The sequence below is a fragment of the Nansenia antarctica genome, assembly GCF_963989245.1.
Source record: "Nansenia antarctica genome assembly, chromosome: 1".
NCBI classification, from domain to species: Eukaryota; Metazoa; Chordata; class Actinopteri; order Argentiniformes; family Microstomatidae; genus Nansenia; species Nansenia antarctica.
The window spans coordinates 33849154-33864396 of NC_137674.1; the positions used below are offsets into that span (position 1 = coordinate 33849154).

General features: G+C 48.4%; 1 protein-coding gene across 1 annotated transcript in view; it reads left to right on the forward strand.

Annotated features, from left to right (window-relative positions):
* Positions 1-15243, forward strand: part of atg2b (autophagy related 2B) — a gene marked incomplete at its 5' end in the record, with an annotated part of 35727 nt that overhangs the window by 2719 nt on the left and 17765 nt on the right. The window contains 17 exons of the mRNA XM_080537694.1: positions 677-841; positions 1305-1456; positions 1811-1922; positions 2260-2503; positions 2971-3133; positions 3604-3696; positions 4584-4772; positions 6221-6494; positions 7031-7139; positions 8445-8646; positions 9444-9586; positions 10702-10859; positions 11603-11778; positions 12056-12203; positions 12543-12742; positions 13061-13141; positions 13777-13883. Coding sequence (XP_080393820.1) covers positions 677-841; positions 1305-1456; positions 1811-1922; positions 2260-2503; positions 2971-3133; positions 3604-3696; positions 4584-4772; positions 6221-6494; positions 7031-7139; positions 8445-8646; positions 9444-9586; positions 10702-10859; positions 11603-11778; positions 12056-12203; positions 12543-12742; positions 13061-13141; positions 13777-13883 — 2716 coding nt within the window. The remainder of the gene's footprint in view (positions 1-676; positions 842-1304; positions 1457-1810; positions 1923-2259; positions 2504-2970; positions 3134-3603; positions 3697-4583; positions 4773-6220; positions 6495-7030; positions 7140-8444; positions 8647-9443; positions 9587-10701; positions 10860-11602; positions 11779-12055; positions 12204-12542; positions 12743-13060; positions 13142-13776; positions 13884-15243) is intronic.

Sequence of the window (15243 nt, forward strand, 5' to 3'; positions counted from 1 at the left end):
TGTGTTTGTGCAGGGGGGCAGGAGTGAAGTGTTGTTGTTTGTCTTTGTGAAGGGGGGCAGGAGTGAAGTGTTGTTGTTTGTCTTTGTGAAGGGGGGCAGGAGTGAAGTGTTGTTGTTTGTGTTTGTGGAGGGGGGCAGGAGTGATGTGTTGTTGTTTGTGTTTGTGAAGGGGGGCAGGAGTGATGTGTTGTTGTTTGTGTTTGTGAAGGGGGGCAGGAGTGAAGTGTTGTTGTTTGTCTTTGTGAAGGGGGGCAGGAGTGAAGTGTTGTTGTTTGTGTTTGTGGAGGGGGGCAGGAGTGATGTGTTGTTGTTTGTGTTTGTGGAGGGGGGCAGGAGTGAAGTGTTGTTGTTTGTGTTTGTGGAGGGGGGCAGGAGTGATGTGTTGTTGTTTGTGTTTGTGGAGGGGGGCAGGAGTGATGTGTTGTTGTTTGTGTTTGTGAAGGGGGGCAGGAGTGAAGTGTTGTTGTTTGTCTTTGTGAAGGGGGGCAGGAGTGAAGTGTTGTTGTTTGTGTTTGTGGAGGGGGGCAGGAGTGAAGTGTTGTTGTTTGTCTTTGTGAAGGGGGGCAGGAGTGATGTGTTGTTGTTTGTGTTTGTGAAGGGGGGCAGGAGTGATGTGTTGTTGTTTGTATTTGTGCAGAGGGGCAGGAGTGAAGTGTTGTTGTTTGTGTTTCTGCAGGGGGGCAGGAGTGGGCGAAGGACAGGAAGAACCGTCCAATGCAGCAGGAGGACGAGTACCGTCTCCACATGGAGCTGAACCGCTGCCTGAAGAAGGACTCCGCCGCGCCCGGGGCGGACCCAGACCTCTTCGAGAGCCAGAACACCAGAACCGTGTCCAGCCGAGGTTGGGACGAACACCATTTAATATGTGTTTATATGTGACCTGTGGTGGTCCAGTGGTCTAGCACTGTGGTCTACAGTGCACACATATGTTGGCATGGGTTCGAACCTGGCCCATGCCCTGCTGACATGACCTCTCTCCTTACTTTGCTGTCTGTCTTCACTATATCTGTCCAATAAAATGAAAAATGTGATTGGGACTGCACCACTCAAAAAATAACTTTGAAAAATAAACAATAATGTAAACAAATATGTGTTTATATTTGTTGGTGGGGGGAAGGGGGTTAAGAAATAGTGTTGATAAAAACAAAATAGAAAGCACACAACGCTTTTTTGTCAGTTAATTTACAGTACTGGGTTTCATGTAAGCTTATTTTATTTTGGTTGTCTTTCTTTCTTTCTTTCTTTCTTTCCATCTTTCTTTCTTTCTTTCTTTCTCTCTCTATTCTCTGCTGTCATCGGAGCAGAGGATGTGTTTTTCTCCATGGCCGACATGGACATGTCTCACAGCCTGTCGTCCCTGCCCCCCCTGGGTGACCCCCCCACCGTGGACCTGGACCTGTCACTCAACAGCAACTACTCCCCCTCCCCCGGAGCCTCTCCCTCTGGCAACGGGACGGTTGGTCTTTTTAAAAAATTCATTGATTTACTGTCATGCAATCAACCTGTCAGTCAATTGTTGGAATGTGGTATTTTTTTGCTCTAGGCACAGGGTCAGCCATAGTCGGCGCCCCCCTGGAGCAATTAGGGGTTAAGCGCCTTGCTCAAAGGCACATGCAATTCCCTCCTGAGGCGGGGATTGAACCAAAGACCTACGATTGCTAGCAGGCCTCCCTAACCTCCAGGCTACTGCCACCCCCACTGGAGGTCTTACTTTACCCACCGTCCGCGCTGAACAGTTTAACACTGACACTGACTAAAGTAGTTTAACTGAATAGAATACGGTACTAATTGTGTGTCTCTGTCCTCTTAGACACTCTGGGAAGATTATCTGGACGTCCCTCAGAGACAGAGGGAGAAGCAGGATCAAAGCCCGTTCATGACGCGGGAGTCACCGCTCCAGCACAAGCTGCTGAGACAGACCTGTAAGAACCAGGGCCCGGTTGTTCAGAACCTTTCATCTGGATCAGAATGATGGTCCTGGACAGCAAAAAAGAATTGGGATCATTCTGATCCAGATTAAAATATGGATAAAATATAATATATCTTAAATCAAGGCAATATATGCTTGTTTATTGTCTGACTACACTAGTTTTAAAACGTATTTTACTTGTTTTAAGAAACAAGTTGGCAAGTGAAATTTTCCTGTTCTGTCGGCAGATAATGTTGCTTATTTTAAGTAATATTTCCCCCATATTACTGCCTTTTTTCTTGTTTTTGAGAGATGTCTTTTTGCAGTACAATAATCCACAATTCTTTCAGCCCATTCGTCCAAAACCCACGGTGACGAGTCGAGGCCCGAGCTGGTGTTCAGGCTGGCGCTGGGTAGTGTGGCCGTGGCCGTCCTCCACATCGACCCCCTGCCCCCCCCGGACGCCACCCCCAGCCCCCTGGCCCCCCTGGCCTCTGAGTTCTTCCGCAGGGTCGGCAGGGATCGCCTCAGCCCTGCAGGGTTCCTTCAGTCACGGAGAGTGTTTGACGAAGCCTGCCCCCACGACCACCTCAGGTGAGGTCAAATCCCACTTGGGAACACCACCACTAGTGTGCCCTTGAGTAAGGCACTTACGCCATAAATTACTCCGGGGAGACTGTCCCTTATAATCTCTAATTGTAAGTCGCTTTGCATAAAAACGTCTGCTAAATGGTAAAATGGGGGCTCGCTGGTAAAATTGCTGGTTCGATCCCCACCTCAGGAGGGAGCTGCATGTGAGCTGGTGACCGGAGGGTTGCTGGCATCATATCTAAGGTGCCTACCACCGCCGTTGTGCCCTTGAGAAAGGCACTTAACCCCTAATTGCTCCAGGTTACTGACTACAGCTGACTTTGTGCCTAGAGCAAAAACTACATTGTACTCTTGTGCAATGACAAAAAGGTTGAATCTAATCTAATCTAAAAATGTAAATGTAACTTGTGGGTGTTTTATTTATCTAGCTGACCAATGCTTACCTCAACATGGGTCCTCTGTCTCTCCAGGTTTGTGAGTCAGAGGTTAAAGGTCACGTATGAGCACTGCCAGGGCTCCAGCCTGCGCACCTTCAGCACGGACGTGTCCCTGGGCCAGATGGAGCTGCTGGAGTGTCTGTTTCCCTCCGAGGCCCTCAGCGGGGCGTCCCAACGAGGGGTCCAGTACACTGAGGTGAGGCCCACCACACACACACACACACACACACACACACACATACATATACACACACACCTCCACAGTGTCTCACACACGCATGTGCACATACACACACACACCTCCACAGTGACACACACACACACCTCCACAGTGTCACACACACACACACACACACCTCCACAGTGTCACACACACACACACACCTCCACAGAGTCACGCTCGCACACACATACACACACGCATACATGCGCAAACAGACACACACACACACACACCTCCACAGTGTCACACACACACACACACACACACACACGCCTCCGCAGTGTCACACACACACACCCACACCCCCCCCACAGTGTCACACAGCGCTCCAGTCGGGCTACATAAACATCCAGGGCATGGCTCCAGGCTTCTTTTGTGCTTGTTGACATGCCTGCCTGGCAGTGATGGACGCCAGTCTTTATGTTGTCTTTGTGCACCTTCAGCTGCTGACATTCGACACCGCTGCCAGCCCTGACGCTCCATCTGCCACCTGTCTGCACTTGCTGTATAAACTGGCGGAGCGCAGAGGCCCTCAGGTAAAAGCACTGCTGTCTGGAATGCATAGCCACTCCCTGTCTTCTGCCGTAGACTGATGACCCATTTCTTCAGGCTACATCTTAACTGTCCCTCCTAAGACCTCTTTATCCCCTCTACCCTCCCTGTACAGACCTCTACATCCCCTCTACCCCCCCTGTACAGACCTCCTCATCCCCTCTACCCCCCTGTACAGACATCGTCATTCGCTCTACCCCCCCTGTACAGACCTCTTCATCCCCTCTACCCCCCTGTACAGACCTCTCCATCCCTTCTACCCCCCTGTACAGACCCCTTCATCCCCTCTACCCCCCTCTACAGACCTCCTCATCCCCTCTACCCCCCTGTACAGACCTCCTCATCCCCTCTACCCCCCTGTACAGACCTCTTAACCCCCACTACCCCCCCTTACGGATTCTCTACTCTAAAAAAAATAAAAATACAAAAATAAAAATAATCGTTATTCTTAATTCTTCCTTCTTCTAGCATTACGACTGCCAGTGGCCCCTGGTCCTAGCATCGACTACTTTTTGTCGCTATGACTGATGGATACATGATTCACTTACTTAGACAAAATGTATTTGTTACAAGTCGATAAATTATACATTCTAACCACAGTGTAATTAATAGCTGTAACAGCAACAACTGACTAATGGACATAATTATTAGGTCAGTCATTACCCAGTCCTTTGTACAGCTCCTAATTTAATAAAAATCATTCATCCAAACTGTCTAACCGTCTAACCGTCATCAATGATCATGGTTCCTGAACAGGACCTCATCTGCCCCACAAGTTTGTGTTCTTTGTTTGTTTATGTATGATGTTTTTCTGTTTGTGTGGTGTGTTACGCCTGAAATGTTGTCGTTCATCCATCCATCTCCTCCCCAGGGTGGCCAGGTGCGACTGAGCTCCATGCCCAGGAAGGCAGAGATCCAGGTGGAGCTGGGCGCCGTCCGGTCCGAGCTGGACATCAGCATTGTGGACCGCCTCAACTCCCTGCTGCAGCCGCAGAAGCTGGTCACCACAGAGATGATGGCCTCGCACATGTACACGTCCTACAACAAACACGTCAGCTTGGTGAGGATGCGCTCACCATGCGGCTACACCCTCCTTGTCCCTCCCTGTTCCTCCCTGTCCCTCCCTGCCCCTCCCTGCCCCTCCCTGTCCCTCCCTGTCCCTCCTGCCCCTTCCTGTCCCCCCCTGTCCCCTCCTGCCCCTCCCTGTCTCTCCCTGCCCCTCCGTGTCTCTCCCTGTCCCTCCTGCCCCTCCGTGTCCCTCCCTGTCCCTCCCTGTCCCTCCTGCCCCTCCTGCCCCTCCCTGTCCCTCCTGCCCCTCCCTGTCCCTCCCTGTCCCTCCCTGTCCCTCTCTGTCCCTCCCTGTCCCCCCCTGTCTCTCCCTGTCCCTCTCTGTCCCTCCTGCCCCTCCTGCCCCTCCCTGTCCCTCCTGCCCCTCCCTGTCCCTCCTGCCCCTCCCTGCCCCTCCCTGTCCCTCCCTGTCCCTCCCTGTCCCTCTCTGTCCCTCCTGCCCCTCCTGCCCCTCCCTGTCCCTCCTGCCCCTCCCTGTCCCTCCCTGCCCCTCCCTGTCCCTCCCTGTCTCTCCCTGCCCCTCCCTGTCTCTCCCTGTCTCTCCCTGCCCCTCCGTGTCTCTCCCTGCCCCTCCCTGTCTCTCCCTGCCCCTCCGTGTCTCTCCCTGTCCCTCCTGCCCCTCCCTGTCCCTCCCTGTCCCTCCTGCCCCTCCCTGTCCCTCCCTGTCCCTCCCTGTCCCTCCTGCCCCTCCCTGTCCCTCCCTGTCCCTCCTGCCCCTCCCTGTCCCTCCCTGTCCCTCCTGCCCCTCCCTGTCCCTCCCTGTCCCTCCCTGTCCCTCCTGCCCCTCCTGCCCCTCCCTGTCCCCCCCTGTTGCTCCTTGTCCCCTCTCAGATCATTCAAAGCATTTTTAGGGCTTTTTAGCTGTCATGTTAGTATTGTCAGTCACCTTTTTTTCCATAATTAAGAAAAAACTACATTCCTGTTGCGTCTGTGTTGTACAATGTGTGTCAATGTGATCACTCTTTACCCTTTGCACTACTGCTGTTTACAGTACTACTTTTGCACGTACCGTATTTTTGCACATTGCACATGTCTCCTGATATAGCCTCTTTTATACATCTGTACATAAGCTACCTTAACTGTACATAGCTCATAACTGTACATAGCTACCTTAACTGTACATAGCTACCATAACTGTATATATCTCTAAACTACCGTACTTGCCATCCAGTACCTATCACTGTCATGTATTTAATATCATGTTTTTATATCACTATTTGCACTTCTGGTTAGATGCTAAACTGCATTTCGTGGTCTGGTACTCTGCAATGACAATAAAGTCTAATCTAATCTAATCTAATCTAATCTAAACCTCTATTCTCAAACCAGCTGACTCGGTGGAGCTTTGAAAAACAGGAACCACATGGAAGACCAATTGTAACCCTAATCTAATCTAGTCTAATCTAATCTAATCTAGTCTAATCTGATCTCGACCCACAGCACAAGGCGTTTGCGGAGGTGTTCCTCGACGACAGCCGCACGCCGGCCAACTGCCACGTGTCTCTGACAGTGAACGCCCCGGTGCTGAGCCTGGTGGTGCGCTTCCCCATCCCCGACCTGCGCTCCGACCAGGAGAGGGGCCCCTGGTTCAAGAAAAGTCTGCAGAAGGAGGTGCTGTTCCTGGACCTGGAGGACCTGGAGGTGAAGACAGAGTTTGTGGGCGGCAGCTCCCCAGAGCAGACCAAGATGGAGCTCACCTTCAGGGAGCTTGTTGGTATGTAATAAAATTACTTAAAGAGCACCTTATTCCAAAGCGCTTTACAACGGCCTCTCAATCACCCTTCACACACACATTCACACACCAATGGCGGCAAGCTACCATGCAAAGCGCCGGCCCGCTCATTGGGAGCAATTTGGGGTTCAGTGTCTTTCCCAAGGACACCTCGACACGTGGCCAGCCGGGGTATGTGATCTAGAAACCTCTATTCTATGTTGTAATAAAACATTTATCAGTCACTTTTACAAGAAAACGAAAACACACAGAAAACACCACCCAAAACACAAACACACAATCATATACATACACTCAGACCCTCCCTCCCCCTTCCCCACAGGACCCACCCCTTCATAATCACAACAAAGTCAATTCATCCAACTCAATTCAAATGTCATATGGGATACTAAAAGTTCTAAATTAGAATATTACTGAATCAAGACAGAATCCTATTCTCTATAAGCCTTCTGACCTCGGTGGAGCTTCGAAAAACAGGAAGCACATTGATGACCCAATTGTTCCCTTTCTCTCCGTAGGGAAGTTCCAGGAGGAGCAGGAAGTCCCTGCCGCCCGCTTCCTGAGGGTGTCCCACACCATGGACGGGGACATGACCACGTCTGACAGTGGGAAGTTCGACTGGCCCAGGTACGCCTACACGTGTCCACTATTTACACCATTTGTGTGGTGGCCTGGGAAAACCCTTCACATGGTGGCATTTTGACATTTTCATTTTTTAATATTTCCATAAATTAGAAGTTCTCAGCTATTCATAACTGGTTGCCCTTTATTTTAAAAAGTTATGAGCATTTTAATGTAGCATGTCAAAAAAAGTGAAAGGGGAGAAATCCTCCCCTTTCTCCTCCGGGTCGGGGGAGGAGCCTATGCAGATCGGCCGGTCTCGTTTGTCTGCTTGTGATGCGGTGGTAGTCTGCTCGCCTCGTCGGTATGCGAGGGACAGATCCATTTGTGTGTCTTCTAGTTAAGATTTTATTACTTTATGCTTATTGTGAGCATCAGTAAACTGGCAATAACACAGGTGGAAGTATCGTCTCTCCTTTCGCTCATGTGTGCGTGCGTTGCTTAACTGAGAATGAGACACGTTCAACGTGATGTTGTTTCGCTAGCAAACTACCCGCCACAAAAACATCAAAATAAGTACTTTCTCTTTTGTTTTCTTAAAATGTTTATTCACCATAATGTAGTATGGAGTTCAAAGTACTAGAATACCACATAATATCAAAATCGCCAAAATCGCGATTTCCATCTATATTTGCTCTTTGCCACGAACGAACGCCAGCGACATCCGACGGGTTTTCCCAGGCCACCACACATTTACATTTACATTTACGGCATTCAGCAGACGCCTTATTCCAAAGTGACTTACAATCGATACATTTGACTAAGCAAGTAAATCATCAATTCACCAGTCGTAGCAGGAAGAGTAATCTAGCTCAGGCCAGGGGCCATTGGCAGTCGTTGTGATAGAAGAAGAAAGATTTATTTATTTTTTTGACACTGGAGAAACAGTACAAGGGGGGTAGTAAAGATTTTAGGACACACAGTATAGGGGGAAGCAGGTGTCTCAGGAGACACAGTATAGGGGGAAGCAGGTGTCTCAGGAGACACAGTATAGGGGGAAGCAGGTGTCTCAGGAGACACAGTATAGGGGGAAGCTGGTGTCTCAGGAGACACAGTATAGGGGGAAGCAGGTGTCTCAGGAGACACAGTATAGGGGGAAGCTGGTGTCTCAGGAGACAGTGCTCGGCGGGAGTAGATGTCTCAGGAGGAGCAGCACCCACATCTACACATCACTACACTAAACCTTTTAAATAGATTGAGTTTGTGCGTCTTAAGATTTGGAAACTCCCCCTTAACTAAACCACCCCCCTTTAACTAAACCACCACCCCTGTCCTTCTGTTCGTTCTTAATTTATTGTATTTGTTGAACAGAGTGGTGTTGAAGGTGAACCCTACTGCTGTCCACTCCATCCTGGAGCGCGTGACCGCGGAGGAGGACGAGGGGGTGGAGGGTCACTCCCCGGAGGAGGAGGAGGAGGAGGGGGCCGCACACTCCCTCAAGGACGTCTGCGACTTTGGGAAACCTGAACCCTCGCCCTTCTCCTCCCGCAGGGTCATGTACGAGAACGAGGAGGTAGGCAGAGCTGATTATTGATTATTGATCGTTCTAGCTACCTCTTGCTTTCTCTAGCTATCTCTTTCTGCTTAGCACTGCTTACACAAGCTATTTTATATATGCCATTTAGCTGATCATCCAAAGCGACTTACATTGCAGTGAGTGCAGAATTATTTTTGTGTATTTGGTTCCTGCGGGAATAGTGTGCCATGCTCTACCAACTCAGCCACAGAGGACCACAAAGTAGTTGTGACCTTTTTAAACTCCGATGTCCTTAATCATGAGTGGTCAATTCATCATTATTCAAGAGGAGGTAGGCAAAGCTGATTATTGATTATTGATTGTTTTAGCTACCTCTTGAGTCCTCTAGCTATCTCTTTCTGCTTAGCACTGCTTACAGCACCATTTAGCTGACGCTTTTATCCAAAGCTTACATTGCATTTTTCAGTATACTATTATGGTGCCAGGGGGAATCGAAACCACAACCTTTTTAAACTCCTATGTCCTTATTCATGAGTGGTCAATTCATCATTAATATAATAATATAATAAATAAGAATTGTTTTATTGCCATGCAATCAACATGTCAGTCAGTTGTTGGAATTTGGTATTTTATGCTCTAGGAAAGGGTTCGGCCATAGACGGCGACCCTGGAGCATTTAGGGGTTCAGTGCCTTGCTCAAAGCACTTCAAACCACCCAACTGCCAACCTTGCGATCATTAGACGCCGGCTCTACCTCCTGAGCCACAGCCGCCGTATTAATCAACACATGGACATGATATTGACGACTCATTGACTTTTTCTTTTTCCCTCAGATGGTCATCCCCGGGGACGTGGCTGAGATGACAGAGTTCCAGGAGAAGACCATGAGCAACTCTCGCTTCATCCTGGAGCTGTGCTTACCCAACTTGCAATTATCATTACCCAACAAGGCCTTCTATGAAAAACTGCATAATAGGTACTATGAACATTGAACATTTTGGCTTCAAAATACTTTTTTTTCCACCGGGTCAATGTGATGAAAAATTTGTGTTGCAACCATAGTTGAAAGTTTCGCGAAGTTTTATTGTGACGTCACATTACACAAGTGTAAGAGAGTAAAATGATTAGGCTTCGGTTCCTGACATTGCAGCACAAGACAATAAGGCAATAATAGGCATGATTCCAGATACAAAAGTGACAGGTGTGTGGGGCGGCAGGGCCCCCCCGGGGGGGGGTGTTTGGGATTCACTGCTGTGTGCTGGCAGGCAAACTGGTAGTAGTCGCTCTATGAGTAGAGGGCTGCAAGGGAATTTTCCTGGCTACACACAGTGTACAGGTTTTTTACTTTTGCCTGCTTGCGGCTCTGTCATTATGTAAAGCGCATTGAGTCGCATCTTGTGAGAAATGCGCTATACAAATAAAACTTGATTTGATTTGATTTGAATAGTACAGGACATAAGTGACAAATAAGACAGAATACAGTTAGCAGTATCCAGACAATTTGCAGACCATAAGGCAGTAGGCATAATTCAAGATAAAAAAAAGTGACAATAGTACAGGACATAAGTGACAAATATAAGATACAATTAGCAGTACAACTAGTAATAAATAAATTACTAGTAAAATAGATAAATAATATAAATAATAGATAAATAAATAGATAGTTCAAGTAGTAAAGTGGCTGTGAGCTTAAGGTTTAGGTAGTCTGTGTACATGGGGTGTGCTTGGGGATGGTATTCAATTGTCTACAGTAGGCTTAAACATACAAGAAATGCTACCGCTACCTCAAGCACCGTTACTACCATCACTGACATTACCATCGACACCAGTTCAAACCACCGTTAATGAAGTAAAAGAGGATGACCTAAGACTTGACAAAGGCTACGGCCGAAACCATTGTCCTAATAAACCACACTTTTTGCATCTGGAACCTGAGTGTGCGGCTTCTATTTCTTCCAATTGTAAAAGAGAATGACGTAATGGTGAAGACGTTGTTGTTATTGTCACAGCCCCAACCGACACCGTCTCTCTCTCTCTCTCTCTCTTTCTCTCTCTCTCTCTCTCTCTCTCTCTCTCTCTCTCTCCTCTCAGGATAAACAACGACTTGCTGTTGTGGGAGCCCACGGCGCCGTCGCCGGTGGAGACAGTGGAGAGCATGCCATATGGTGTTGGGCTGTCTGTGGCCAGCCAGCTGATCAACACCTACACCAAAGACAGCTTCAGTCAGTTCCGCTCCACCGGCCCTGAGGGTAAGACTACCCAAGAAACACGAAGCACCGCTTCATTACGTTACGTTACATTACATGTTTGGCATTTAGCAGACGCCCTTCGTCCAAAGGCAGACGCCCTTCATACATTTATCTCAGTTAAGTGAATCATCTATCCATCAGTCATCGTGAGAGAAAGTAATCTATGCTCAGGGGCCAGGGGCCGTTTGGCAGCCGTAGTGATAGAAGAAGGAAGAATTAGGAAGACATTTATTTCCGTTAGTGTTTCTTCAACCTTGTTGATGTTCTCTGGTGCTGCTGAAAATACATGTATGTGGTGCACAGTGATTAGTACAATATAGAGATATACACACTCTCTCACAATCGACACTCATCTCAAACGGGGCGGCTGTGGCGCAGGAGGTAGAGCCGGCGTCTAATGATTGCAAGATCGGTGGTTTAAACCCCGGCTCGTCACATGTCGAGGTGTCCTTGGGCAAGACACTGAACCCCAAATTGCTCCCAATGAGCAGCCCGGCGTCCGGCGCTGTATAAGTCAGTCCATTTACCATTTACCAATCAAATGGACTATAACTTTTCACACTCGAGGTCCTCAGTGGCTCAGTTGGTAGAGCACGGCGCTAACAACGCTTAGGTTGTGGGTTTGCTTCCTACTGGGACCATATATACTGAAAAATGTATGTAAATGGGATATTATTATTATTATTATTATTATTATTATATCATGGTGGAGTCCACATATCATGTGTGTTGTGTGGCTGTAGAGGAGGACAGCGGCTCGGACGAGGAGACCATGCACTACTACGCCCCCGCCTCGGACCTGGGCCTGCGGTCCCGCAGGAGGAAGAAGCCCAAAGTTCTGAACAAAACCTCCCAGAGCCTCTTCTCTGTGATCCTCACCATCAACCACGGCCTGGTGGCTCTGCAGACCAACGCTACGGTAACAACCATGTCCTGCACGGCGACGCTGCTAGATCCCGGATATTTTTACCTGTGTGCAGGAAGAACAACAGACGGCGCAGGCGCGAGACTAGACTAGATGATCGTGAGTGAAGATATTATCAAAGCGTACTCACCTGTCGATCACCCGTACGCTTTGATAATATCTTCACTCACGATCATCTAGATAAATAAGACGAGATACAATGTTGGATGATTCCATAGAGGTGTTGTGTGATTCTCTCTGACTGGAACTCTCAACCCTTTCTTCCCAGCAGGAGGACAAGACGGTGCTGAAGAACCGCCACGGGGAGTTCTGGCTGGAGCTGAAGAACGGGGTGCTGTTCAGTGTGACCCAGTACGAAGGCTACAAAGACCAGCACTACGTCTGCTTCCACACCAGCAACATCTGTCTTTATCACCAAGGTAACACGCCACATAAAGTCTCATCACAAAGACCTTTGTTAGCATTTCACACAGAGCCTTTCCAAATTGGTTAACACTTGTACTATTTCTGAACATGGAGACTGTGGGTCTATCAGTTTCAAGTGTATTGTTAGGTCACATTGCACACAAGGGTAAGAGAGCAAAATTGTTAGGCTTCGGCGGTTCCTGACATTGTAGCACAAGGCAATAAGGTGATAAAAGGCATAATTCAAGATATTAAAAAAAGGGACTATAGTACAGGACATAAGTGACAAATAAGAAAGGATACAATAGAGTGTTTCATATGTCTGTATGGGTCTGTGTCTCACCCCCCCCCAGGCCTGGTGGATGGAGACACCCCCGTGGCTGACATCAAGCTGCCCTGCAGGACGCGTCCCCATTGGCTGGAGCCGGCCATCTACCAATCAGAGACGGCCCCTGACAGGGCCTCACCCTCTGACGTGATCAGCCTGGAGGCCCACAGCATGCTGTCTGTCGCCATCAAGATCTCCTCCCAGAACATGGAGCGCAACGTCAAGGTGATAGACGTGCCCTTTTTTTTTTTTTTTTTACTACAAATTATTTAACCTTTATTTAACCAGGAGGTCCCTTGAGATTAAAATCTCTTTTTCAAGGGAGACCTGGCCAAGAAAGCATACCAGTACAGGTACAAGTTTACACAATTTGAGTATAAATTGCAGAATAAAACATAATAAATAACAGACAAGGGATAACAGATAAATATTATAATTTATATATATTATGTCAACAGTTCTATGACCCGCAATGGACAGATTCACAGTATTGGGTGTTCAGTCTTGGCTCACTGGGGGGGGGGGTGTGTTCTTCCTCTGTAGGAGTTCCTGGTGGCTGTGGGGGTGAGGGGGGCCACTCTGCAGCACCGCGTGGTGCCTTCCAGCCTGGGCTGGTATGACCAGGTAAGGCCACCACACCTGGTCACCACACCTGGTCCATACACCTGGTCCATACACCTGGTCCATACACCTGGTCACCACACCTGGTCACCACACCTGGTCCATACACCTGGTCCATACACCTGGTCACCACACCTGGTCCATACACCTGGTCCATACACCTGGTCCATACACCTGGTCACCACACCTGGTCCATACACCTGGTCCATACACCTGGTCCATACACCTGGTCACCACACCTGGTCCATACACCTGGTCACCACACCTGGTCACCACACCTGGTCACCACACCTAGTCCACACACCTGATCCCTACACCTCATCCCTACACCTGGTCCACACACCTGGTCACCACACCTGGTCCATACACCTGATCCCTACACCTGGTCCATACACATCTGAGGTGTAATAACTCTGTTATAACCATCACACCTGGTCCATACACCTGCGTTTGAGGTGTAATAGCTCTGTTATAACCACCAACAGCAACTCCATAAGCCTGTAGTGAAGGACTTTGTTGAAGGACTTTGAAGAACTTGTAGTGAAATTAGAAAGGATATCGACTTCTATATCATTTTCAACATCTCTAGAAAAATAGGAACCATGATGCTCTCTGATGAGTGTTTTTGTGTTCAACAGATTGTGGACTTCCTGAATGTGTCAGACGAGCCTGTGTTGGGCTACACGCCCCCCGCCTCCGTCACCACCCTACACCTCCACCTGTGGAGCTGCTCGCTAGACTACAGGTGCTGCTGCACACCTGCCCGAGCTGTACTGAGGATGTGCTGTGTTTATGGGATATATGTGACAGCAGCTGGTGAAAGCAGGAACAAGTCGGCAATCGACTTGACGTGACTTTTATTCAGAAAAATGTAAATGAACTAACAGGGCAAGGCGCCGGCCCACTCATTGGGAGCAATTTGGGGTTCAGTGTCTTGACCAAGGACACGTGAAACATTTACATTTCTTTACATTTTTCAGAATAAAAGTCAGAACATTTTGATTGGTTGCCGACTTATTCCCGCTTTCACCAGCTGCTGTCACAAATGCAGGGCTTAAAGTTCTCCGGCACGGTGCCGGATTTCCGGCGCGGGGGAATTTTGAGCATTTTTTTTTTTAAATCACATGCTATTTGTTTACATCGTCATTTAAAAAGTAATCTTCAGCAAAGAGACAGTTCCGCCTACCAATGGTATCACATTGCTCAAGCCAACCAATGACTTCTAGCCAATCGGAGGCAGAGTAGTGGGGCGGGCCTTAAGAAGTTTGAATGAGTGTAATGTTAGCTTGTAGAGACGTTCGCTTTTAGCAGCCCGCTATCTCGCTAACTTTAGTAAGAGTCTATAAAAATGGAAGCCAAGTTTCTTAAACCTGGCGAAGACACAGCTATACTAGAACGAGGAGTAAGGAATAAATGGTGCTGGGCATGGATAGAGGAGAGTAGTGACAGGAAGCCTTATGACGTGGTGCCTCAAACTGAGGGAGCCGGGTGCTTGTTTCTGTACGCCGTGCTCAAAGAAACTCGTCTACGGCAGTAGTGGGAAGAAGGTTATTGCTCGACATGCCTCAGATCCCGGTCACCAAGCTTCGGTTCGAGCGCTTGCTCATACAACAACCTTGCCGGGAGCGACGGCTACAGGTACCACTTCATCTTCAATGACCGACCGTGTTTGCGGGCAAAAGATCCAAGTGTGCGCATAGCTGAACATGATCTGTCTTTCACAATGGCTCATCCACTCGTCGATTTGTGCAAGAAGCTATCAGAAGACAAAAATGCACTGACAAAGCTGTCCGTTTCCAATCAGCACGCCAGCTATTTAAACACACATGGCCTTGCCCCGGAATTTAAAAAACGGCTATGTGAAAAGCTTAAAAAAGCAAAGTTTTCAATGAATATCGACGAAGCTACTAATCTTAACATGGACAAAATCCTCAATGTCCTTGTTCGTTTTTTGGATGATGATCTGGCCAAAGTAACAACACAACACCTAGCCAGCAGGAAAGTAAACATCGCCAACTCGTCAGCCCTCATGCAGGAGCTCAAAGATATCCTGGAGTCCAATGGTCTTGACTGGTCACTAGTCATCAGTATTCTACTTGATGTAG